Here is a 26,950-nt window from a genome sequence, read left to right as displayed (position 1 = left end):
TTAGAAAATTAATGATGACTTGAAACAAAATCTAATAAACATGGCACACGCTTCATATGTCATTTAATGCACATGCTCCAATGAACCAGAGTACTTTGACATGATCACTTTGTCATGTGAAAGAAACCAGTCCTCTTTTTTTTCTAAATATAATTGCTTGTAGAAAATAATACCTGATGCTTTAAGTAATTTTAAAATTATTATTTTTCGGCTTCCTCTGTGGCACTGAAATCGCGCAACTGCGATCAAATTCAAGTCATGGTAAAACAGGCATACAACCTTTAAAAATAATGCACCCCACCCCCACCGCAGTGTTTCTCAGTGTGCAAAATTTGGTATGACAGATAATGCATCGTTCTCGAACCCGTCCCAAGCGCAGGCCGGAGGGGTAGGATGAAGAAGTTATTTTCTTTTTTTTTCCCCAAATCCTATGAAAAAATAAATAAATAATAAGTATCCATGCTTCATGCTTTGTATCCACCAGGTCTTCAAATGAAGCAATAAGAAAGTCAGTGTTGGTGCTATTTCAGCCCGTCTTAAATTTCCGCCCAGTGCTCCGCACCTTCCCAGTGAGTGTACATATACATTTAACAAAAAAAAGTGCTAAAATGACATTTGGTGGGAGCAGCATTTGGAACCTAATTTAATAATTAAAAAGCTAAATGTTATTGGAGGCTCAAATGGATTTCCTTCTCTTCATTAGTCGGTGGTTGTCCGTGAAGCTGTGGAGGCCGGGCGACACGGAACTGACGGGCGAGGGGAAAAAGCTGTTCTTCAAGGTGCTGGGGGAGATCTCCTCGATCTTGTAGGAGACAGAGTGAAAGTACTGGGGGTTCAGCTGAGAGCTGAAGGAGTTCTGCTGGGAGCGATAGCACATGCAGGAGCAGACAGAATGCAGGTCCGTCACCTCCCCTTTGTAGCGCGGCCGCCCCCGCTGCCCGTCGTCCTGCACGTGGACCACCGTGCTGTTGCGGTTTCCCGCCAGAGAGGCCCGCTCCTCCGCGTCCCGCCGCTCATCCTCGCTGTTCATGGTCAGGAAGCGGAGGACCACTAGGTTCAGGAAGGCCCCGATTACCGTGAGGCCCACCAGGATGTACATGAAGCTGAAGGCCACATAGAGGGGCTTCTTCTGGAGAGCCCGGTTCTTCTGCAGAGCCACAAAGTCCCCGAAGCCAATGGTAGTCAATGTGATGAAGCAGTAGTAATAGGACTGGAAGAAGCTCCAGTCCTCATAGTGAGAGAAGGCAGCTGCCCCGATGCACAGGGTGCCGATGCAGGAGAAGAAGCCCACCGTCACCATGTTCTCCATGGAGACCTCGGTGATCCGCATGCCGCAGCACTTCTTGATGCGCTTCAGGAGGTACTTGACAAAGGTGTTCATGCGCTCGCCGAGGCTCTGGAACATGACTAGCGTGAGCGGGATACCCAGCACGGCGTAGAACATGCAGAAGGCCTTTCCGGCATCCGTCCCCGGGGCCGCGTGCCCGTAGCCTGCGGGTACAGAAACACACAGCGGTAATGAGGATGTATCTGCTGGAGGAGAGACGCACGGCGGACACTAGAGTGGGAGGAAAGACTACTCAAATGATCTGTCCTTCAGGTATCAATAACTGCTTCTACGGTGCAAGGTTCAGATCCAGAGCCTATCCCGGAAGCACAGGCTGCGAGGTAAGGTGCACCCTGTATGGGATGCTAGTCCATCACAGGGCAATCACGCGCACACACACTCACTGACGGATACACACACTAATGGCTATTTAGAGTCAACAATTCACCTATGACGCGTGCCTTCGAATGTGGCAGAAAAGCGGAGCACCGGGAGATAGCGCGCGCAAACGTGCCGAGGACACGGAAACTCCACACGCACCGAGACACAGTCAAACCTCCACTCGCACTGTCCAGGCGGTGGTCAACAACGGCACTACCCACTGCGCCACTGCACCGCCTTTAAAAGTATTATTGAACATATTTAAGAATGCCAATGTTCTGAGAACACAGCACAGCATTTTGTTTTTGAACAACGCGTTGTTGTTGCAGCGCTGGTCAAATTCATCTCCTCCATTTGCAAGGAATCAAAGATCCACTGACAAGAGATTGAAACGACCCATTTATCTTATTGGGGTTCAAAGTTTAGGAGCATGTTCAATTAGTCGGAGATTCCCTCCTTCATTCAGTGCTGCGGGTGGACAAAGGGGCAGGAAATGTAGAAGTTACCGATGAAACAAAGTGGTCAAGTAGCCAGTAAAGCTTTTACACTAATTGGAATTTGTTCTCAGGCCTCCTGGAGCCCAGAAAGAAAAATGCTGACTCACAAGGAATCATCATCATGATATATATATATATCTATATTATATATATATATATATTTTTTTTTTTAATGAAACTGCTGCTGATATGAAAAAATAAGGGGCATGTATAAATACTAATTCTAATAATAATAAAAAAAATAAAATAATAATAATAATAATATTGTATTGTAGAAGTACATGTGACGAAGATTGCATCAATTATCTAAATCACTATTTTATGATTTCTCCATTCCCAGTGTATCCCAGTCTTCCCATTGATGTATAAACATCTGTGTGATATTTTGTGTAAAGTGTGTCATGTTTTAAAGATACTCAGGTTTACCTTCCACAATTGTATTAAATGAAGATTTGCGGGCTCCCCAGGAAAATTATGATCTTGCTGCTCGACAGGGAGAAGATGGTTTGTTTTTGTATGATTGCGTATGTGCACTTTAACACATTTATGTAAATTATAGATCAGTGTAAGAGCCTGACAAATTTTCCATCATTTTAAGTTATAGAGCAACAAAGAGAACAACAGTACAAAAAAAAAATCACATAATTTTGCTACCGACCGCAATATGATTCAAAGACTTGCATGCATGCAATCGCAAATTTACTTCAGTTCATAACATATTTATTAGCTCATACTTGAACTCCCAATCTTTTTCAGCCCTCTGGTGCTAATAAAGTCAGCTTTATTATTAATCCAACATTTGCCACATTTCTTTTCTATATTTACAGTCCTCCCAGATCCCTCTCCATCCACCCTGGGATGTAGACACGCGTACTCAACAATATCTTTGTCCACCTTTTGACAAACATCTGCAGAGTAACGTGTGATTATGTGTTGTTTTTATTTCGCTTTCAGCAAACAATGAAAATTTCAAACTTTGACTTTTATTACTCTTTCTCAATAAAGAATTCAAGGGAAAGCTTAACGACTCACAAAGGCGATGGCTGACCATCATACAGGAATAAAAGGCAATTATCAGAATGTCACTCTTGGTTAAAGAGTAACGGTGAAATGCTAAATAAAAACATGACACAGTTATCTTTTTCTTTTTTTTTCCAAATCGGAGGGTCAGAAGCAGAGGTGTTTAAAGCCAGGCTAATTATACATAAACTACAGGGTTACCACTGAAACTGCCGAATATCTGTCTGTTAATATTAAGGTTTTAATATTAGTGTTGCCCTGTAAAAGGACTCAATGGGAAAATGTTACAGCCCGACTTGTGGAAAAAGATCTACAATCTATGGGAAGATGTGGTTATTAGTTCTCAAGGTATCCAAAAAGATAGTCAGCAGGTGCAGTAGTGATGAGAGTCATCTTATCTAACCTGGGTCTGATGGGGGCAAGTTTGAATCTCCCTTCCACTGTAGCACCCTTGAGCAAGGTATTTACCCTCAGCTGATACAGTAAGAATACCCTGTTGTACAAATGGGTAAGTCATTTTAAGTCACTTTGGAGAAAAGCATCGGCTAAATCAATAAATAATTGTCAAAAAATAATAAAGACATTGAGCTGCCTCCTGTTCACCTGCTCATCTCCAGTAATGGGTCATGTCCACTTTTAGTGCTGGAGGTCTGGGGCATATCTTAATATTCTGTAGGTACCCAACCCACAAATTGTGTAAATGGTGTGTGATGTACAGGTACCATCAGCGGGGCTTTGGGGCCAGTGGACACATGTACATTGGTATGGTGGGCCAGCTAGAGTACAAAGATAAAAACTCGAACCTGACACATTTCGAAAACTTCAAAACAACTGCATTAAATGTCTGTTGGAGGGACCTAGAAATCTAGTAAAAAAAAAAAGTAGCAGCTGGGAGTCTCACAGAGAAAGTTCTATGGAAATGATGGTGACCACTGGGCCAACAGGTAGCACATGCCAAACTGCTTCTGCTTTTTTATTCATCAGATTAGCTGGCCCATCTTTGCTGGCAATGCTTGGACCCTTCCCAATATGTCAGCTCACGGTAACTTCAAGGACAAGGACCTGCCACAGATATAAACAGCGAGGAACGAAGTCCGGGGATCCAGCTTGGACCATAGAAACCGTGTCGTAAATTTTGATGCATTTCTGAGACAATGGGGTATTTTGATGGGGAAAAAGATTACAGGTCACAGGTGGTAGAGAGGGATGGGAGCCAACGAGATGCTGCCGCCGGTCCTGTGGGTGCTATCGGGAGATCGGCAGGCAACGTGCGCAGCCAGCTGCTCGCGGTAGCGGCCCGACGTGACAATCGCAGCCACATGCCGGCAGCTCCCGGGGGCGGGCTGTTATTAATTTGTTTTTTCCGCTGGGGAGTGAATTCAAGATGCCACGTTCCCCGAGGAAATCAGCCTCCTAGCTCCAGCGATTGTCTGATAAAGTGCAAGGTCATCAGGGCCACGACATAGAGCCTCCTTCGCTCCGCACTCAACGGATCCGCCATGGAGTTATCTGGTTTGTTTCTGGCGTAATTACAAAACCGATCCCAAAGGGGTTATCGCTTCTAATAGTTGCCCAAGAAAGCATGAGCCGTCAATCGTTACACATAAAATCTAGGATCCAGAGAATAGCCCCCGGTGCACTTCACCTCCTGGGACTCTTTGTCGTGAAATGTCACAGTCATGAGCTCACTTCAAACCTTGTTTGACAGCTTCTGCAAGCCGTGATGCATATGAAAGAGTAACGAGTGGGTACGTACCGCACTCTCCAGCCTGCCTGAGATCAAACTCTGCTTTCATCACACCCGCTGACCACACGGTTGAGTGCAGCCCTCGGCCTCCAGGTACAAAGCCTGGGGCGAAGGTACTCTGCGGCTACCCGCATGGCAGACAGCCGTCCCACCCACCGTACGGTCCTGTTCCTCATTCCGCGAGCACCGGCATCGGTTGTCCGGCACCCATCATCACACAGGAGCGGGATGGTTCACTCGGCTCATCCTGTCAAGCAGGACAGCGCCACCCTTTGGAGCAGCAGTTCTGAGACAGGCGGATCTACCGAAGCCTACGAATCCCTGCCTTACAAGCCCCTGGAGCGCTCAAGGTGCCGGTATCCGTGGAGTACTGACACTCTTAATGACATCATCGTATTCTTCAGCATCTCGTTCAACCTTGCTCTCAGTAGCTTCAAACAAGAGCGAGATCCTGACACGCCTGCTGCGGCAGCACATCTCACCTTCCGGAAGACTCTTTTCATGAACGCTTAATGGTCATGAAACAGTCGTTGGAAAATTGTTGCGAAACACCCACAGTGCCACATGATAAGCTCTCGTGAGCATTCTCATATTTGTTCATTAACATCATTTTATCTCTGACAATTAATTAAACATACCTGACATCGATTTTTTTTTTTGTTCACAGACTCATTAACCACAATAATTATTATTGATTATTATGGTCTTTATGATTCCTGAGCAGCACGTATGGCTTAATTAATTATCTTGACATTTGTAATGAAATGAAAAATCATATTTCGTTGGGGCTCAATCACGACTGGCATTCACAGCGCTTCGACCGCTCACGACTCGCAGCCGTAAAGATGACGCGTCGCCTCTCGTTTCTCCCACCGCTTGCTATTGTTCAAGTGGTGCTTGCGGCGAGGACGTCGGCCCGTTCTTCCCGCTGCCCGCGCAACAACAGCTTGCGTGTTTAAAGTTGCTCTAATGATCGTTTGCCTCGCAGGAGCCGACGACCCCCCTCCATCCAGAGCATTCGTCATTGCGTGAGACACTAGACCACGTGCGCTCGCTGAGTGGACGGGCTGACACTGAAGCTGGCCTAAGTGCTTTCTCACACCCAGCACTCTGACACCTGCAACGTCCTATAAGAAGGATGAAATAAGATGCACTTTTAGATCTTTATTACACTGAGGCCATTTACCAGGTGTCATTATGGTGACAGGCCTTACAGTGGCACAGCAGGTACGGCAGGTGTCTCACATCTCCCGGGCCGGGGGTCCAGATGCGTTTCGCTTTGGCTCAGTCCGTGTAGCGATAGCGTCTTCTCCCTATCTTTGCGTGGGTTTGTTCTAGGTACAGCTGCTCTGGTTTCTTCCCACAGTCCAAAGATGTGTTTCAGGTGGACTAGTGATTCTAATTTGCCCCTAGTTTGTTTTGTGTGTGTGTGTGTGTGTGAATAAGAATGTACGACTGACCTGTGATGGACTGGTGTCTCACCCAACCTACTTCGAACCAATGCCTCCAAGTCCCTGGACTAGCAAAACCCTGAACTGGACAAGAAGTTACAGAAGACCAAATAGCAAGGCACTGGATACTCACACACAGTAAATGTATTTTTCCCGCTACTGCTCGGAGTTCATGGGAACGGGATGCTCATGGAATAAATGTTAAATATGAAAAAAAAAAAACAGCTAATGAATAAAAGCTGGAATGTTCTGGAACGTACTTAGTGCTGCATTTAAAGAAACAGGGTATTTAGTGTAAACAGCACGGCCGTAATCCCATAGTAAAACGCGAAGGCCCAATTTAAGTAATGAAAGGTAATTTGATTACTTCTTTCTACTGTCCTCATGCATTTGGCAGGTGGTGTAATTATACCTCCATTTATCCTTGCTTCTGCTGCCTTCCTAGGAAGCATCTGATGTTGTGGATCAGCACGCAAAGTTTCCGTTGCAGAGTTGCCGTATTGTGCAGGTCCTGATATTATAATCCTATTCCCCGTTGTCAAGGGAACTGAGCCGTTTGTGCTGCTAAAAAAGCCATCCCTAGACCTCAGGTGCGTCCGCAGGTGTTAGACTGAATTAATAGAATTTAAAGCGCAATCGCATGCAGGAGCCCACACACCCTTCTTCTACACACAGTGCATGCGGACTCATTCTTATATTTTCAAAAGTATATGGGTAGCAGATACCGATCGCAAATCCTTCCTGAAAGCACCATCAGTGTGTTGTTAAAAAAAATAATGAGAAGAATAATTCATTCCTCCTAACATCAGCATTGAAAGATAATGTAGGAGAAAAATGCGTTCATCGGTTTACCGACAAACAAAAACCGTCTTTATTTGGCTGAAAAAATTTCCGTTGACAAACACACCTGAAATTTGCGCTACGAGATACTTTCTCTTTGTTGTCACTTTTCATACAGTAGTTAATTTTTCACCCGGCGGGTTTACTCAGTTTATCTTTTACCCTTGCATTTGTACTTGGGCTAATGAGTGTGACCAGCTATAGTGCACCTCAAAGTGTCTATCTATAAAGTCCATCTCTGTATTTGCTTCCACGATATTGCTAAAATAATAAATAGTGGCTCAGCCGAACTCGTACAATGACGTCCGATATGCCGGAGCCGATGCTGAACTTTGTAAATAAATCTGACAGTTTAATCACGTTGAAATAATGATACACAATGCATCGAATATCACAAAAGTTTTATTCATTAAGACCGCAGCTGCCAGCGATGATACATATTTCAACGTTCCTCCCACTTAAGATCTACAAATGAGCAGAGAAAGAAGAGCAGACAATTGTCTAGGATGCATGTTTCATAATTGATGTTCTGTAACAAAGAGAAAACGGGTTTGACTGTGACTGAAACATATTGTAGACTAAGCTAATCTGTAATACTAACAAAATTCATTTCTAAAATTTATTACAAGATTAATGTAAGATTTCCAATTTCCTCGACTATTATGTTCAAGGATATTGACACCTTAGAGTTAAACTGCAGTTATCGTATGATTTTACTGACAACAAAACACGGATTTAACAGGATATTTAGGTGTCAATGACAATCAACCTAAACGGTATATATATTTACAGAAGTTTAAATACATACAGTTTCATTAATTTTTCCCTTCCTTGGCACTCTTATTCTTTTCATCAGCAGGCTTACTAACGACAAGATGGGGGTTTGGTGTATTTTTTCTTTTTTTTTTTTTTTGCATGTCTATTTCAGAGGTCATGTCAACTGTAATTTTCATAATAACCGAGTGACATTAATTGCAGTGTGACCTCACATTAAAGTGAGAGATGAGAAAAATAGGGACTTGTATACTGTTCTTGTGGCAGAACAGGCTACATTACTGACAGTGGCAGCTCCTTCGCCACACTGAATGCAGAAAGATCCCTTACACACCTCTTCAAAAAAGATTATGATCTCTGTTCCTAAAATTACATAGATAGATAGATGTTTTATTGCCCAAAAATATAATGTAAATGTTTTCACATTTTTGTAAGGCAGAACAATGCATTCATCTTTCTATTGTATTTTATTGGGTGGTTTAGCAAATAATAGTTTTGTTAAATGGAACTACAACGGTTCTAAGCAAATTAAAAGCTTAAAATGAGAGTTTTTCTGGGATAGGAGTAATATAAAATGAACATGTTGTATGTTCATTGCTGTGAAACTTCAGGTGTTAAATACAGTTAACATTTGCAACTATAAGGTTCTGCGGGTGTTTCAATGTAAAATAAGTCTAATGCTGGTAAACACTACAGAGGTGTGTGGTAAACAACATTTTTCAATTTCAACACCACGTATTTAGTGATTATTGTCCATTTTGTATATTGATTTTAAGGAAAGACATGTTAAGATACTATTCTTTAATTCCAAATACTACAGCCTAATTTCTACTACTAGAACTCCAACCGTAAACCCTGCTACTAAACAATAACCGCAGATATATTACATTTCGATTACACCTTTCTCACCCAGAGAAATACTGGTCATATGACCACAGTAAAACCGTTTATGATACAGCAACTCATTTACATTTACATGTATTCATTTAGCAGACGCTTTTCTCCAAAGTGACGAACGTCTCATAGACGATACAATTTGTGCGCTACATTATGAGAAAGAGACGCTGCTGTAGATGTGCGACTCTCTTCTGCTCATTTCAGCGTTTACTCCTGCTGCGTCCGGGAATTCTCCTTGACAAATAAATGTTAGTGGAAAATCTTATTTGCGCGTCATCGGACATGTTCGCGTGCAGCGTGGCGTGAGATTTCATACAACTGCATACAATTCTGCATGTAAAGAAGAAGGTGTTGAATACCGAAGTCCGGAAGAGACTCGTACAATCGCACCGACTCTTCCCTACACCGCAAAGGAACACTTTTTTGCACAATGGCCTGCTATACGTCCTGATCTTTCCATTTTGGCTAATTCAATTTGTGCAATTTACGATTTTAATTCACGATTAATCTGTGAGTCATTCTGCTGAACTTGTACTATTAAAAGTCCTTGGCTCCAGCACTTGGATGTAATCAAGAGAGAGAAAACACATCTTGGGAATCAATGATGTGTAATTCTAACAGGAAACAGTTCTGACGCGGGGGAGCGGGGGTCCTTTCGCTCGTTGGCGCGCTCGGGGTGAAGGTTTTCGACTCGCTAAACGGACGCTGAACGGCACGGCGCTGCGAACAAAGAGGGGCGACTCAGCAATCCGTCCGCGGTGAGAAAAGCTCTTCCACGCCAGCTGGTCCCGGGAGGGGGGGCGGGGGGCGACAAGCCGCAGTGCACACACATCAATAACGGCCCATCTCCCGTCACACCCCGTTACATCACTTATCGGCCGTTGGAGCACTTCCGAGGAACGTCCGGCGACGGACCCGGTAGGCAGAGCATCTCTGAAGGTCCCCGCCGCTGCGCCGTCACGTAGGCGGCATTTCCCACCTGCTCCGTACATTTCCTAACTGTCATTTTTTGCTGAAGACACAAACAAAATTAGTTGTGCCCCGCTGAGATATTTTGCCTTTATTTAAATTTTTTTCCCGGCTGCGCAACTCTTATTATTCCTCGTCTCCATCGCTGCGAATGAGAGACCTTTCTTATCCTGAGTAACTTTCCCTCTGTCGCATCATGCGGAGGCCTTTAAGTACTGCTAAGCAGCGAGGATTAGTGTGCCACCTCCCGTGACGTGCCACGAGAAGCTCGGTGCCTCTGCACATTGTTTTTTCCCCTCCGTTTCTCAGTAATGAGAAGTTGCGCGAACTCAGCTTCTCCGCGGTCGGCCCGCCCTCCGACTTGGCCCGACACGGATTCAGGGCGAGACTCCTGGAAACCATCGATTAGAGCCTGCTTTTAACTCCACGTGGCACGTTAAACATTATACCACTCGGCCTCGGCGATGCCCCTGCAAGCGTGCGCATGCACGCGTGCGTGTCGGGCACCGTGCGTGTGACGCAAGGTTCTGCGAAACCCATTGGAGCGCTGCTCTTCGCCATATCCCAGCAGCCAGATCACTTAACAACATCTACCCCCATTGACCTCCGTGATCTAGTCGTTTATCTTATCTTGGTCCGCCTGCCCTCATGAGGACAAAAGCTAGAAACAGAAAGCATAGCCAAAAACTGGCAACACAGAGCATGATCCACTGCGAGACAATCAAAATGTCCCATGTGTCTCCCCTCCTTGTCTCTCTCTCTTGGCTTCCTGTAGCAGCCCAAGTGAAGTCCAACACTCTAGTTCAATACTCAAGGACCATCAACGGATGTGCTCTCTGATAGCAGCAGGACCTGATCGCTCACTAGGCTGCGCTCCTCCACCTCTGGGAGCTTGGCGGTGAACACCTGAGATCCATCATCAAAATCCTGAAGGTTCTAAGTTTGGGCTGCAATGTGGTGGAATGGGCTCCCTCTCTCCCTCAGAACTACTGAATCCCCCTCAACAAGAAGTGTCTTAAAACACTTTCAGACACACTTCTCTCCGGATCTCGTAACTTCTACTTGTTTGCACTACATTACCTGTCATAATTACCCCTGTATGTTCTATTTTTCTATCAATTCTATATGCAGCTACTCATGTAATGTGCACCGGTAAAAAATAATGGCATTGGACAAACTGACAGTGCTTCGACATTCGCATATCTGGATTTGTAGCTCTGTGTCAGTGAAATGCACTTCTATTTATTCTGAGTTGTATGTTGATTTAGTGAAAAGCGTCTGTTAAATGAATAAATGTAAAAGCGGTGTAGGTTAGGGACAAGGGGAAGTTCACGGTGTTAGACCTGTATGCCCATCACACTATATTACCTGTCACTCCATGCTCTGTGTTCTTGTCTTCAGCTGCTATTGTTATTCCACCGACAATGTATAAGAACAGCATCGCTATTTTAAAGTTTCCACAGGATGCCTTTCAGTAAAGCAGGTCAAGTTTGTGTCAAAACCTCCAGCATCGCATAGGCTATCGTCTAGCATACCTTGTGAGATTCCACCTCAGTGTTATTCTTTCAGTAATTAGCTAACAGCGCTTGACCCGTGTCATAGGTATCATATTGGATCTGTTCAGGACGATCTCCTTTCTCAGGGGTACTACAGCATTAACGGGAAGTTTAAAAAAAACCTCTGAACCAGCAAACATCAGGCTGCAAGTTCATGCCTTTCAGAGAACGCTATCAGCCAAAACTGTTTTCAAACCACAGCTGTTGGAAAGGAGATGTGTGATAGGTAGGGGGCGACCGGTTTCATATCACTTTTTCACCAGGACTCCAGTGATCATCATTTAAACGGGCAGCACAGTGGCACAGCAAGTAGCGCTGCTGTCTGACAGCGCCTGGGTGGTGCAAGAGGATATGGGTTTGATCCCCGCTCAGTCTGTGTGGAGTTTGCATGTTCTCCCTGTGTCTGCTCTGGTTTCCTCCCACAGTCCAACAACATGCTGTTCAGGTTCCCCATAGTGTATGAGTGACAGAGAGAGTGTGTGTATTCCACTGATTTATGGATGAGTGACCCATTGTAAGTAGCATATCTAGCAGTGTAAGTCTTTAGGTGCTCTGGTTTCCTCCCACAGTCCAAAGACATGCGGTTTAGCACCCTGAGTATGTGTGTTCCACTGATGTATGGATGAGTGACCCATTGTAAGTAGTGTATCTAACAGTGTAAGTCACCTTGGTAGATAAGGTGTGTGAGCTGATAACACTACATAGAGTTCATTAGAAGTTGCTCTGGAAAAAAGCATCTGCTAAATAAGCAAATGTAAATACACAGGTATCGATGATCTAGCAGAGCAGAAAAGTTGACTAATCCTGATAATGATTAATTTCATCAGCGAAATGAGCGAGTTTTCCATCCCTTGGCTAAATTGAGTCATTACTTCTCCTTACAGATATGAAACCTTACAGATGTGCTTTGAATAAATAGGGCACTTGTGCTTTGCCAACCAGCTAAATGAATGTAGTTAGTCAGTGTCCTCTACAGTGATCAATGAGTTTGAAGACTGTGACAGTGATGACTGTAATAATGACTTTAATTAATGTTTTCATTCAGTGCAAATCCATCTGTTGCAATATAATGTGCTTGCGGTCCACTGTCTATTATTATTATTATTCAGAGTCTGTGTCTTGTGGACCTTCTCCAGGATTGCTACCCCAAAGGAAGACCTTGCAGCGCTTTCAGAGGTCCTCGTGTTCCACCTGTCACCCCTGAGCCGTGATGCCATTACGCTGATCCCTCTCCCACCCGGACCCATACCGCTGACACCTCCCGACTCCTACACTCCCGTCTCCATCTGTGCTGTAATAACATGCTGAGTGACTGTGACGAGGCCCCAAAAGTGGGGCTTCTAGGAATTGTACAATCAGAGGTTTGAACCCACAGCGTATCTCGCCGCCCGCGAGGCGGTAACTCTCCGGACAGCTATGAAAAGTCCGGAAGTCTGAGCGAGGTTCGCGTGGCCTATCCTAGCGCAAATTGCTGATTTTCTTTTAGCCACTTTGGAACTTGTGCTTATAGCATAACTGTTCTCATAACTCCTCAGATCACAAGCATCATCTGAATATGTCCGTTTTTCTTTTCAATTTCTGTAAGCAAGATTTCTTTATGAAGCTTTGTCAGTGACCTTCATAGACATTTCCTCTCGAGTTACTCTACAGTCGGCGAGGAGCCGGTTCCCACACGCACAAGTAATCGCAGAATAACGTCTAAAAGCGGGTGGGACGACAGGTGGCAGAGAGGTTACAGCTACTGCCACGTGCTCAAAGGACCCAGGTTCAAATCCCACTTCCTGCTGTAGCACCCTTGAGCAAGGTATTAGCCCTAAAGCCCCTCCACTAAAAAGTACCCAGCTGTATTAATGGCTAAATCATTGTAAGTAGCTTACTTTACAACCCTATCGCTGTAAGCCCCTTGGAAGAGGGTGCCAGCTAAACAGATGTGATGTAAAACAAGGGGATCCCTGTGATTCCAGGAGCGGTTCGGCTGGTTCCGAGCACCGATGGCGGCGGCGGCGGCGGCTCTGTCGCGTTCCGACGATTCAACGAGGACGGGCTCGCTGCGCACAGTACCCAGGTACCAACAGCAGGGAGCGCTGTGAGCCCAGTCTTCGCTCCGCTCGCGTCCTATTGGCCGTGCCCCGCAGACAGACGTGCAAAGCGTGGCTTTTGTCCGGCTCTGCTTCTGGCTTTTTTCTTTTTTTTTCCCCTCTTTTTTTTTTTTGTTAAACAGGGCCTCAAGGACATGCAACAAACCTGCAGGACATCACTGTGGGAACGCAAATAAGGTAACCTGAAAGGCTAATCTCCGCGCTCTGCTCTGGCTCTGCGCGCATATCTGATTACCGGCTCCAGGCGCTTGGGCCGCATCTCCATCTCATCTCCATCTCGCCTCCATCTCACCGCGGAGCCTGAACTTTAACTCCCCCCCAGACCCATCCGAGGAGCACGGGGGGCGGTGTCCGGAACATGCCGACGGCTCTCCCGCGGGGCCGACGTGCGGTTTCCCCCTCTCCGCTGCGCTCCCGCACTTGACGGCGCCGGGAGCTTCGCTCCATTACCCGACCTTTTGTCGGAAAGTTTGGCACAAACTCAAACCAGCATCCCACACGCAAACTAATAATTATTGACAAGAAAAGCAAAACTATTCCTCGCTGTGCTGAAACCTTTACAAGAAAACACAGAAGCTTCCCTAAGACTTCCTTCAGAAAAAAAAAAAGGAAAATCAAATATTTCCTATAAAAACATGACGGGGTGGTGTGCTGGGTCTATTTTCTCTGCACATATGGTGTATGATCAATGTAGGCAGTAAAAATATGGCAAAGAAAGTCAAGAGTCTCTAGAGGAGATACTGTCACCGTGGTAATAACACCACGGCCTCTCACTTCTCCGTTCTGCCATTACTTTCAAATAAAAGAGAACCCCCTAAATAAAATAGGGAGAAGGGAATAGAACATTTCCTCGCAGCGATCGTCGCTCTACAGACCGGGGGATCGGGGGATCGGGCGAGGCCGTGCAATGGCGGGGAAGAAATAATAGAGAGCGAGACGCACACAAAGCGCAACGGTGCTTTCTTTCTTGCGCTCGCTTTCAAGCCCTTCCACACGAAGTCATTAGCGGAGCAGCCGCACATCCAGACGACACGTTCCGTCGAGGGGCTGTGAATCAGAGGCATGCCGCCATGACCTGACAGCAGCGCCGACTTATCAACTCATTTCTGTCATCTCCACTGAAGAGCTGCTCATCGCTTCTTTATGTTTCTCTACTTTTTGCGGGTTAACGCTCCTGCCAAACGCACACACACGCACAGTCTGAAACCGCAAGTCCGGAGCGGGGTCGCGGGGAGCCGGAGCCTAACCTGGCAACACAGGGCGTAAGGCCGGAGGGGGAGGGGGCACGCCCAGGACGGGACGCCGGTCCATCCCAAACAGGACTCGAACCCCAGACGCACCAGAGAGCAGGACCCGGCCAAACCCGTCGCATCCTGCCGAACGGAATACCACAATGGGACCGTACGTCTCCGATGCCGTTTGAATTTTCTTTTCATCGCACTTTTCCTTTGAGCGTCGAACGAAGCCCGGGGCGCAGCGGCCGGCGGACAGTTTTACCGTAGTCCCCCGCCCCACCCCCTACTCCTAGCCGCACGGATGCTCGGCCAGAACAGCGAGGCGTGCGGCGCGGCCATTTGGCAGGTGGACCGCGCGAAGAGCGAGCGGCACCGAGAGAGGAAGCGACAAGGTCGAACCCTAACGGCGGGCTACCCGTCAAGGACGCGCACGCGTGCAGGGACCGGTCGCTACGTGCGTCCCGCCTCCCTGAGCGTCTGCGAGATATTAACTTCACGGATCGATAAGTCGCTTGAGACAACAGGGCAAAGGCTATCAAGGGCACCGCTCCTGCCGCTGCTTCCAGTTGGTTTAAAGGTTAAATACTGCACGCGAGCTTTCTTTTGCCAACAATATAACAAGTTGTGACGGAAGAACCAGATTGGCCTATAGACTGTAATATAATGCTGTAAACGTAATAAGATAGGATGAAATAACCTCCGAAATGCGAGGCCACGGACGCAGCCGCGTCGCAGGACAAAGACCGCTGACGGAAATGAAAGGCACACCTCAGGAAAAGGCTGTTAACACGGGCGACGGGAAACGTTAAACGTGGAAATCGGCCTTAATGGAAGAGAAAAGGCTTCGTCGACCGAAAAAGCGGAAATCGCCCCCTTTTTTCGGTTCCGAGAAAAAAATCTGGTATTTTTATCGGTACTTATTTGCCTGGAAAAGGCGCGAACAGCTTCGTCATGAGATGAATGCCAAAGCCTGAATGCATTATGTACATTATATGTAACTTCAATAGAGTGTAGCCTAGGCATCTTTAGTTTGACAAACATCACGCTGCTTTAAATACTCTATCTCAGCGTCCGAATACAACATTAAATATGTGCCGATGACTTTCTAATCTCAGTCCATTTCTGACTCTATACATGCATATTGAGGGAGTCATAATTACACAATAGGTTTTTAAGTGCCTCCGCTCATAATTTTTGCTTCTTCTTGCAACCTGAAGGTCTCCACCGTGAAACCCATTCCCTACCGCGGCTGCAGTAGCGCCCGTGATCAAGGTACTTACTCGCAATTACTCCGGTAGAAATACCGAGCTGTAAAAATGGGTCACGCTCCATAATTTGCTTTGGATGAAAGTGTCAGGCTAAGGAATAAATTCATAATAATAATTACTACACATGTTAAAAAGTATTGTAAAAATCTGGAGTGCATATATGAATATTTAAATGTAATAAGTGCGCACTTTATGTATTATTTATCAGCACCCTTTCCAGCTAGCGCAGACCACGGCATAAAAATGCGAGCACACGTCAAATGCGTTTTCGATAGCAGCGCTCAAACGTTTCCTTGCGATTTACCGCAAGGGCCGCGGTTGCTCGAGGATCACGGGAGCGCTCCGCTCTGCGAGTGCGCAGGCCTCTCCTTCCGTAATCCCTTCGCACATTTCGTTATGTCGCTCTCGCCCTCGAACGGGATCGGGGAGCGGTTTTGCAGTACCGCACATTCGCGTGCTTTATGATCTTGCCAAATCCCCAATTACCTCATTAGTTTATTTAATGTGGTGCAGATTGCTGCGTTTAAAAGCGCTCCAGTCCACGCTGGCCGGCGCGCCATAGGGCCTGCTCGCTCCCTCTAAGGCCGCGGTGCACGACGATGATCTACGGTGTGCTGAAAGGTAGAGGGAAGCGTGCGCCGTTCCAGGCGCTTGTCTTTTTCTCTTGTTTTCGCTTCTTCTTTTGAAAATTTAATGACGGCTTCTCGCCGCTTCAACTTAAAACCCGTACCGTTTACGTACACGGAAGCGGTGGCTCAAGAGTTCACCTTGGGGGAGCAGCGCTCGGGTCTCTGCTTAGGTTCTTCCCCCAGACGCACGCATTTAAATGCTGAATAAGAGGCAGGGCTGAAAAGGCAACAACTTACGGTCTGGACTGCAAAGTGGATTTTCAAAACAATACTAATTACTTATTTAGCACATAAGGTGCTCATAAATAATGGCGCGGCAATGTATTGCCAACATGATGCATTGCGCAACTTCTTGAAAGTTTTCTTTGAAAAAGCTTCTTCCGTTTCCTTCCTTTCAGTTCGCCGGCACTTTCGCCGCTGCATCTCCTCCCACACTTTTCAAGTTACAAGTTGAAACCTGGCCAGCAGCTTCAGCAATTTAGGAATTTGATCGTTTGCCAAATGTTCTTAATATTACTTCTTTTTTAGATAGTTATGATTTAGGCGTTTTAAAAAATCCCATTATTTTTACCGCTGTAATGCTCATAATAGTGTACTTCACCTTCCGGGCCAACAAATGTTTGTTTTTACACTTTTCATTTCTAGTTCAGCTCAGCAAACGCACACTTTTCAGTACATGGACAAGTTGCGCCCCGTTTCTCAAACTTCTTATTCAATGAGAAAGTAAAACCGATAGTAAAATCAACCAGTGAAATCACGTACCATGGTATATTTGCAAAGCATTAATGCAAGAGCGACATCTCAGAATTAAGCGCTAACCTAAGCGTGTTCTACATTCCTTTGTCAGTGAGACCTGGCAATGCATCCGTTTTTATATCGTTCGGAGAATCCGCCACGAATCTGGAGAAACGACGAAGAACCGCAGTAATTTTCCACGCAACGTACACAGCTGCACCTGCGTGATCTCCCATCGCTTGGGAAGAACGCAAAGACGATATACAAATACATGCAGCGTCACTTAGAGATGCCTGCTCGTGGTGGACGTTGCTTCCGGTCTCTCCTTACTTAGCAAATGACTGAGAAATGCTTGCCAAAAATGATCAGCAAAATTCCCGCGATGCTTTGTAAAGAATATTGAGCCCCCCTTAATATGCCTCAAGTCAGTGGTTTTCAAGAATTTGCTGTTAAAGGTTACAAGGCGCTGATTTAACCTCGTGCTGTAATTGCAGCGCTTAGGACACACACACACACACACACACACACACACACACACACACACACACCGTCCAGGTTATGTTTCTGCGGAGCATTCTGTTCGGCCCACTGACATCCTGTGCCGCACACACAGCGTCAAGCTTGAAGAGGGGAAAAAAAAAAAAAGAAAAACCCACTGTGGCTGAAAAATGGATGATGGTCTCAGTTGGAATTTCGCAGCGTGGACGAGCAACTGGTAGGAGAGAGATTCTCACGCTTATAGCAGGCCTGAGCCGCAGACAGAGGGGCTCGGGATGGGCCCGGGGTGTGGCGGGGCCCCCCGAGGACGAGCGCGATCGTGCCTCGAGGGCAGTCTGCCGCACCAGCGGGGGCGTCTTTACACGCCTACCCAATCTATAGCGCTACACATAACGACCGCAGCATTTCCCATGCTCTCCGAAGGCCAGCAGGAATTTTACCGGCGAGAAAATAAAGGTCATTTTTGACAATAAGGTGCTAGGTTCATGACCTCTGTTTCTGACTGCTGTTTGCCCTCTTAAAAAGAAAAATTATTACTCAGATGTTAACAATCCACACAGCTATAAAACTATTTTCAGTGGAGATCCATTTCTCTTTTAGAACATAGTTTATTTGTAATATAATAAAACAGTAATTCATAGTGTTTTCATTTAAAAAACATAACAATAAAAATATATATTTGGCACAAGGTTGCATGGCACTGGAATATATTATTGTAAGAACTTCTCTGAAGATCCCTGTATGTTGGGGAAAAGGGAAAATGTGGGGGGGGGGAGGAAGGCCAACCAAAATGTGGCAGGAGGGGTTCCTACAATCAAGGCTCTTCGCCTGAGATGAAAGCGGCACAAACAGGTAACGGAAGAATGCGTTAAGTAAATGAAGACGCTCTAATGCGGGCGGTGACAGATGGCAAAGCCGCGACGAAGAAATGTCAGGATAGCCGCGATGCTCCGCCGGAGACATTCTAAGTGCAGTCGGCAAACAGGCCAGCCTTTGGTCTGAGGGTTTATGGCATCTGGCACCTGAACAGCCGTGCAGAATGAGCCACTGAACCCGTGGTGTCACACCAGGAAATATATGGACTGCTTTTCCATGAAGGTAAAAAAAGGTAAGGTTACCTCAAAGACTGTAACATAATGACAGCCGCCATGTCTGACTTCCTTGGTTAGTGAAACATCCAGCAGACCCCCTCAAGTTATGAGAGCTGGATAAATAAAGGATCACGTAAACCCCGCCTTACCTGGGTAAACTTGACCTTTTTTTCCTTTTCACGTGGGACTGTTACTGTAACGATTCCACAGAGCACTTTGTCGGTGAGCTCTGCGGCAAGTATTTGAATTCAGACGAGGGAATCCAGCAGAAGCTCAGATGATGGACGCAGGTTCGGTAACAGTCTACATCCACCACGACCGCAGCCGAGCTCGTGAGCACGAAGCGCGAAACGCGCCAAACACAGCGGCCTTAAAGTGAAGCTTGCCTCAGCCGAACTGACCCCCTGCTTCTGGGGTCAGTAGGGTGTGTGTTTTTCTTTTTTCATCCGCCGGGAAGCGCGAGCTGTGAAATCAGTGCAATGAGCAGTGAGAGGGACACTGTCAACATGCACAGTGCATACAAGGCAAACATAGCTCATTACCTCCAGACTGCCAAACGTGAAAAAAGAAGTGAGTGGCCACCTCCAAATTATGTTTGGAATTTTTTTTTTTTAAGGAACATACTACAAAGTGGGGGGGACACGGTGGCGCAGCGGGCTTGGCTGGATCCCGCTCTCTGGCGGGTCTGGGGTTCGATTCCCGCTTGGGGTGATTGCGGCGAACTGGTGTCCCGTCCTGGGTGCGTCCCCTCCCCCTCCACCCTTACGCCGTGTGTTGCCGGGTTAGGCTCCAATTCGCTGCAACCCCACTCGCGACAAGCGGTTTTGGACAGTGTGTGTGTGTGTGTGTGTGTGTGTGTACTAGAAAGTGTTTTCTAAAATCCAGCTCTAAATATCTACAAAGGTTTCATGGGAACTTTCCAGAACGCTGAAAGGTGTCATTGCAGCACAGTTTGCACAGCATCTGCTTACAGGGTACAGTACTTTCTTTGAGCGAACTCCTTAACGCACACAGAACCCGCCTGAGCTATTTTCAGTTTGACGGCATGTGGAGCGCACACTTCTCTGCATGATTTCTTTACCCGAACCTTGACAGCCTATCTTAGCATCAGTATCTTAATCCGCGTGTCATTTTATATACGTCACTTCTCGACATTAACATTTACAGCACATGTCTGGTGCGAGTCAACAAGAAAAAGGACTAGACCGCAATGGGAAATGTCAGACTTCATAGACGGAAAATGTATACCCTCATACAGTCCAAGATGAATCACAGGGAATGCTACTCATTTATCAGAAAGTTATTATATGGTTTTTTTTCCTTTTTAAACTGCAATCACTGCACTGATGTTTAGAAAATAAAACGGTTTTAACATCACTTACTTCCCCTTGGAGTCTCTGCCTTGTATCACCGTTGGCTTGCTCATCCTCAAACCATCTCTCAATAATTTCTAGGAACATCATACCACCCATCAGAGCATCACCTCACCCTGGATAAACTGACTCATTGCTTTTTGCGAGCAATAATTTTATTTCAAACGACTACGACAAGCACAAATTTTGCTACAAATCCAGTAATGCTTTAATAGCTCCATATTGTCCTGATGTTTTCTGGAAATGGTAACATATTAAACTTCCATTTCTTTGTATTTTTTGTCCTATATTACCACAACTCATTTCCATTTCATATTTAGGGCCATTTGCTCAAAATTAACACTTCACCTCTCAATAGCTGCCATGGTCGATTGGGTATCAAACTGTTGTTTCATATTAGACAAAGAATACACTTTGATTATAGACAAAGGTTACAGTGATGGTAACATGCAGATCAAGCAAAAACAAAGCTAACCTTCAACTGACACATAATCATGTTTTAAAGTTGCTGTTCTTATCCATTTTGGCTTAAATGAATGAGCACTCCAGAATTTACATGAGCGTATATGTCTCAGTACATGATCTCAGTCTGTTCGGTTTAAGAAAACACACTTATTGACAAGTGAATTTGCATTCATTAAGAGTCTATAAATGACCTAAGAAGCGAATGCGAATGACCCAGGAGACAAAGGTCAAATACCGCTCCAACAGCTGGTGCCCTCTTGATTTTAAACCGGGACGGAAACAAGCCGATCGCTGAACACCGAACCCCCCACCTTGGAAAAATTGATTAAGTTCACCATGTTCCTCTCAAAGCAGTCGTGGCTGATTTGTTAAGGCAACAATAGGAAGACTGTTTACACAGCATGTGCGCCTCTGTATTGGCTGTCACGTGGACAGAGGACGTCAAATAGACGTCTCGGTTTACCATATACGTGCCCCCAAGGTACAGACGTTTAGGAACCGCAAAGCTGACTTGTTCACTTATTCACCTGTAGCGGCTGAAATTTAGTGAAGAGAGTGGGAAAAAAAACATAAAAATGATATGTCACACAAGCCTTTGGCGGGGACAGCACTTGAGTTTAATGGCGAGAGAACGCAGCTTGAGGCATGTTCTTCAGACGGTCACAATAGGACTGCTGGGAGCGCTACGAAAATTAAGCAATCCGCCCTGTGCTCAGAACTAGTGACGCCGTCACTCTGCGTCTACAGGCAGAGAGCGGAGATGAAAACCCATGGCGATGGGCTCTTAGGCCCATCTCCCAGATGATCCCGAAGCTTTTTAAAGATGGCCAGTGGGGTCCGTGAAAAGGGAACCGTGTGAGTGTGCCACGTTTGCGGGAGATCCTGAATAAATGAGCTTACAACTATAACTGGCTATATCACACACACACACACACACACACACAGGTCCCCTTCGGCATGATTAGACGCAGTGCCATGTAAGCACTGTTATTATACTGACACTAATACATTACCATTACTGTTGTTAGTAGTAGTACGTTTACTTTTATTCTCTTAGCTGAGGCTTTTCTCCAAAGCAACTTACAATGTTAAGCTACTTACCATTATTGACCCATTTATACAGCTGGGTAATTTTACTGGAGTAATTTAGAGTAGGTACCTTGCTCAAGGGTACTACAGCTGGAGGGGGGATTCAGACTTTCACCTGTTGGGTCCAAAGGCAAGAACTCTAACCAGTACACTACCAGCTGTCCCTAGTAGTGCTGTGGAATGCCATAAAAACAGTATCAGATTATTACATATGCTGTCAAAAACTTTCATGAGGCACACAACTAGAAACATCATTGCTTTGGCCAAAATTTTCCCTTATGATCTCCATTATCATCATCATCATAATTATTATTATTTATAGTAGTAGTAGAAGTAGCAGTAGTAACGGCAGTAGTATGAGAGCTGTGCAGTGGCACATGGGAATAGTCCGTATTAATAAAGTTGCTATCATCTCATGGCACAAGGGAAGTGAAATAATGGCTGAGGGAATTGCGTTTTTAAAAAGAAATTCTTCAGGTTTTCTTCCCCCAGAAACTCATAACACATCGACATGTTAGCCAAATATATTTCAACAGTATTTAATCAAACATTAAACGATTACATTGGCCTACAGCATAATAATAATGATAATAATAATAATAATGAAAGAGGGACAAACGAAGAAAGAGCCCTTTAGACAGCAGCGCGGGGGGGGGGGCCTACGCGGGGGGCCCTACGCGGGGGGCCCTGCACGAAAGTGGCAGACGAGGCAAACGCGCCACCTACGGCAGGGGGCGCAAGACAGGAGCGCAGCTCCACTGCGGGGGGTCACGGGTGACGCTCCGGCCATCGCAGCCCAAGCACGCGCTGCACGCAGGTGTCCCAAAGCTCCCGGCATGCAGCACGGCGGGGGCTCAGCGCCACCCATAGGCGGGGCAGCACAGAGGCAGGTGTCCCCTGTGGAATCAAAAAGTATCTATCTACCTGTCTGTGGATGAGACACTGCGACGCGGGAAGGTGTTATGCAACGTGGTGCCTCGAGTCACCGCCTTGCACTCCATGGACCCGGGTTCGAGTCCCACTTCTTAAGTTACTGTGCGTGTAGCATCGCAGAGTAAAGTTGTTACCTGGCAGCTGGCTCGAGTAAACGTAGGGTGCCGAACAAAACTGGGGTAAATCGCTGTAAATCGCTGTGGAGGGCGAACAGATGGATGAGGGAAGGGAAGGGAAGGGAAGAGGACGGAAGCAAGACGCAGCGCATGGAGACACAACCACACAACGCTGCTTCTGTCGCCGTGTCCGGGTTACATGCACCGACTGCGTGTTTCACGTTCATCCGCTCTTTCCTTTTTCCGCGCTCCTGGTCCAGACCCTGGAAGCGGCGGAGCGCTGCTCGCAGTTCGAGAACATTCCTCCGTTTTATATACAGGGATCCGCACCGCCGTTTACTTCCCGCATCGACAGAGTCGCGTGTGAGTTTTAGTGCGAACGGCGAGCCGAGGCGCCACACACACACACACACACACACACACACACACTTGTTGACTCCTTTCACCAAGAAGTTCTCCCTCGGGTAGATCAGTGTGTTCATGGGCCAACTCATTCATCATTGCCTCCAAGTGACACGAAGGAGCCCACGAGCCATGCGTTCCCATATGTACAACTTGTACACTAGAGACAGTGTCAAACTGTCTCGAGAGATGTCTTCTACATGTCCCCTATGTGTCCTTTTCCCACTCGAGTCCTTCTTTTCTTCACTGAGACTCTGCACCGTGAAAAGAGACCAGAATCACTGCACTGCTCATGAAACAAACATCTCTCCAGCAGAGTGAGAGGCACAGAAGCGCAGTTCCAGGCAAACCTGCTCAATGTGTACATTGCTAAATATATATAATCATAATATATAATATGTATTAATAAATACATCAGAGCCATGGAAAAGCGAGCCTACCGCGGTCGACATAGACATTTTCTTTTCAGGTAATAAATTAAAGTTGAAATTACAAAAGTGAGCTAGAAGTCTTATGTTTAGAATACCAAGGGACTTGGAGAATAATAATAATAATAACAATAATAATAATAAGGCAGTGTTAACTGTTCAGTCCCTGGTCCTTGATGTGCTCCTCTCCAATTAAATTTTATTTCGCTCACAACCAAAAAGGACTCTCCTATATGACATATCCAAGAAATAGTTAGAAAAAGTGCTGATTCATTGTGAATAAAGGGCTATTTAGAGAGCAGCTGGGAAGGAAGGGTTCGAGTGCGCTGCGTTTCAAGGTCCAACAGCCGGTGACCACTGAACAGAACGACTAAACAATGATTAATTGCTCCACTTTAGTAAAGAAACGGGCGCATTCAAGTCGTGTTCAAGAGAAGCTCCCCTTCCCTTCTCACTTTCTCCTCTCTAAAGCGTGGAGCTTTTACATTTGGTGGCGGGAACAGCGCAGCCTTGATGGCATCACGTTGGAAGAAACACACCTGTGTCCTTGATGCTGCTCTTTACATCCTTAAGTCCACGGAGCGTTTAAAGGAGCGCAGCTCATGGTGCCGCACCACACATGGCTGCTCGGAGCACAGCAAATGGCAAATGTACTCTGACTTTACCCTATTTCGTTCTTCTTATGGATTCTGATGTTTCACAAGCTCCGAGTAGTTCACTTGGTGCGGTTCACTTCAGTGGTGGGAGCGGAAGGAAGGGGAACGTGCGGTGTCGGTGTCCTCATGTGAACTTCTAAGGAAGAGGCAAAATGTGACATTTTTACTGTGTTTAATGATGTCTCAGTGGGCGGGCTCAGCCCGAGGTTCCTCGTGGAGAGCCGCGATGATGTGATGATGATGATGATGATGGTGGTGGTAGTGGTGATGATGAAGGAGCTGTTCTTCAGCACCACGCTTTTACTGCGTCGTTTTGTGTTTTTTTGCGCCTGGAGCCTCTTGTCCCCTCACACACACACACACACACACACACACACACACCCCTCTTACTCCCAGATTACGTTGATGGCCGTAGGTCAAGGGCATTTACAGCGTCCTACTATTTTCACAGTTTATTTAAATATTAATTATTTGCGATTGACATTTCTAATAATAATAATAATAATAATATGAAGAAAGCCTGCGGACAGCCGTGAAGTAGTCTTGCCTGGTTTTAACAGTGCTCCCTGAAGAACGCACTATGTTACGCACTGTTATGCTTATATTAAATAATTTAGAGCGCACATTTAGACATCTGCTACTGTACATTATTCATATGGGCTGTGAAATACGGTCAAAGGACGCGTTCGCGTATCTGCGTAATGAAAGATGCGTCCTCTGAAGCTGTTTACCAGGCTTTTCTCCTGCTGTAAACTTCAGACGCACCTTCACAAATTCGGAAAGAATTGCCAAAACACGGCCGAAGTGTCATATTGACGGCTGTGCCTGTGATTATTATGTTCTTATAGATGAGACACGAAATATGCGCAATAATGGACACGTGGCATTGCCGTGTCCCTGGATACAGTGTGTTCACGTTACTTTTTTCTTTTTTTTTTACAAACCTGTTTATAACCTACAGTTCCTCATTTGTTACGATACTCGTGGGATGAAGAAGAAGAGCAGCAATGACAACACGCTTCAGACCACGCAGCAGACAGAAGCACCTGTTAAACCTAAATACTGAGCTCCGTCTCAGGAGCAGTTCGACACAGACAGACCAAGCAGTGCTCGGCCATAACCTGCAGGCCATAGGCGGCGGGCTAGAACATGATATTCCGAGCACCACGCACCTTGGGTGACGCTTCATCATCGCTGAGATCGCTGAGATTACAGATCATTATAGGCGCAGAGAAAAAAAAGCCCCGCAGAAGCGACTCTTCCCGAACTCCAGCAAGACCGGCGCGCCGACAAAGAAAGAGCGAATAACAAGTGAGCAACAAAGGCGAGAAACTTGGAGAGCAAACTCACCTATAGTTGTGATGACTGTGATGGCGAAATAAAAGGACCCCGCAAATTTCCACTGAACCCCCGCTCTGTGCGGCTCGGCCTCCATGATGATGCTCTCCAGTTTGCGGTAGTCGTCCTCGCTGATGTTGTATTTCCCTTGGAGACGCTTCTCCTCGGCCTCGAGCTGCTCCTTCTCCCTCATTTCGAAATCCGATTCGAGGGCATCGAAGACCGCAGCCCCGACCAGCAGGTAGGTGAACGTGCAGATGATGAGGGACAGGGTCCGCACGTTCTGCCGCTTCATGGCCACCAGGAAGCGCTGAGTGAGGGGCTCATGTCCCCTCGGATGCTCCAAGAAGGCGCAGCAGTTGGGAAAGCTCTCGCAGCGGTGCGGACCAGGGTGGCGGTGCTGGAGATGCTGGTGCTGATGGTGCTGATGGTGGGTGTGATGCGCGCCGGAGCAACGCGTGTGGTCCCTGTGGCTGCAGCTCCCCAGATCCTGCTCCTGGTTGGAGGACAGACACAGGAGGCTGCTGGATCTCCGGGACCAGGTGCCCTGCAGCCGCGAGACTCTGCGCAAGACCTGGCCAAACCAAGTCCTCCCGGTGCGCAGTGCCATCAACAGCCAGCCGCCAGAGCAGAGGGGCTGGATCTGTCCTGGTCCAGCGGTCCGCGGGGCAGCGAAAGGAAGAGGAGGCTCCGGACCCGTCTGTTATAATATCATATTAATCGCGGAATGACTCATCTTTAGACCACTTTCCTCGTGTCGCTTCCAGAGGCATCCCTGCGAGCTCGGAGGCGCTTTGAAGGACCCATGCCATGCGTGCCACGCCACGAGCCGCCAGGGCGGAGAACGCGCTGCGTTTTGCCCCAAACTTCCTGGCGCTGTGCGTTACGGGCGCGTCGGCGCGCGACACATCGCGCGCTCTGGGAACTTCAATGAACTTGGGCTCGGAAATGTAGGGATGGAGCGCGGGCGGCGTCCCCGGATAAGAGGAGATGGATGGGGAGATGCGGAGATGCGGAGATGCGCGGTCCGCGTTCAGGAGCTCATGTGGAGCGAGTGCAGATGGCCGATGGAGTTAATGGACGAAGAGCGGGCTGGGAGACCTGCTGCTGGCTGGAAGGCGGCTGGGGTGGGGGTG

General features: G+C 46.7%; 1 protein-coding gene across 1 annotated transcript; it reads right to left on the bottom strand.

Moving 5' to 3' along the window:
- Window positions 1-486: 486 nt before the first annotated feature.
- kcnk9 (potassium channel, subfamily K, member 9) lies at window positions 487-26,478 on the bottom strand. The gene is made up of 2 exons (XM_018731824.2): window positions 25,827-26,478; window positions 487-1,491 (listed from the first exon to the last, which is right to left on the bottom strand). Exons 1-2 carry the CDS (start codon window positions 26,422-26,424, stop codon window positions 677-679), a joined length of 1,413 nt encoding a protein of 470 aa, XP_018587340.1. The 5' UTR covers window positions 26,425-26,478; the 3' UTR covers window positions 487-676.
- Window positions 26,479-26,950: the final 472 nt, after the last annotated feature.

The sequence above is a fragment of the Scleropages formosus genome, chromosome 23, assembly GCF_900964775.1.
Source record: "Scleropages formosus chromosome 23, fSclFor1.1, whole genome shotgun sequence".
NCBI classification, from domain to species: domain Eukaryota; kingdom Metazoa; phylum Chordata; class Actinopteri; order Osteoglossiformes; family Osteoglossidae; genus Scleropages; species Scleropages formosus.
This window is presented reverse-complemented; position numbering and strand designations above follow the sequence as displayed.

What these genes read in the sequence shown, in the direction of transcription:
- kcnk9 (XM_018731824.2), bottom strand. Translation starts at nt 26,424, where the DNA reads ATGGCACTGCGCACCGGGAGGACTTGGTTTGGCCAGGTCTTGCGCAGA. An exon ending in CACAGTCATCACAACTATAG is followed by an intron (nt 1,492 to 25,826) that starts GTGAGTTTGCTC and finishes CTGTACCCGCAG; the next exon opens with GCTACGGGCACGCGGCCCCG.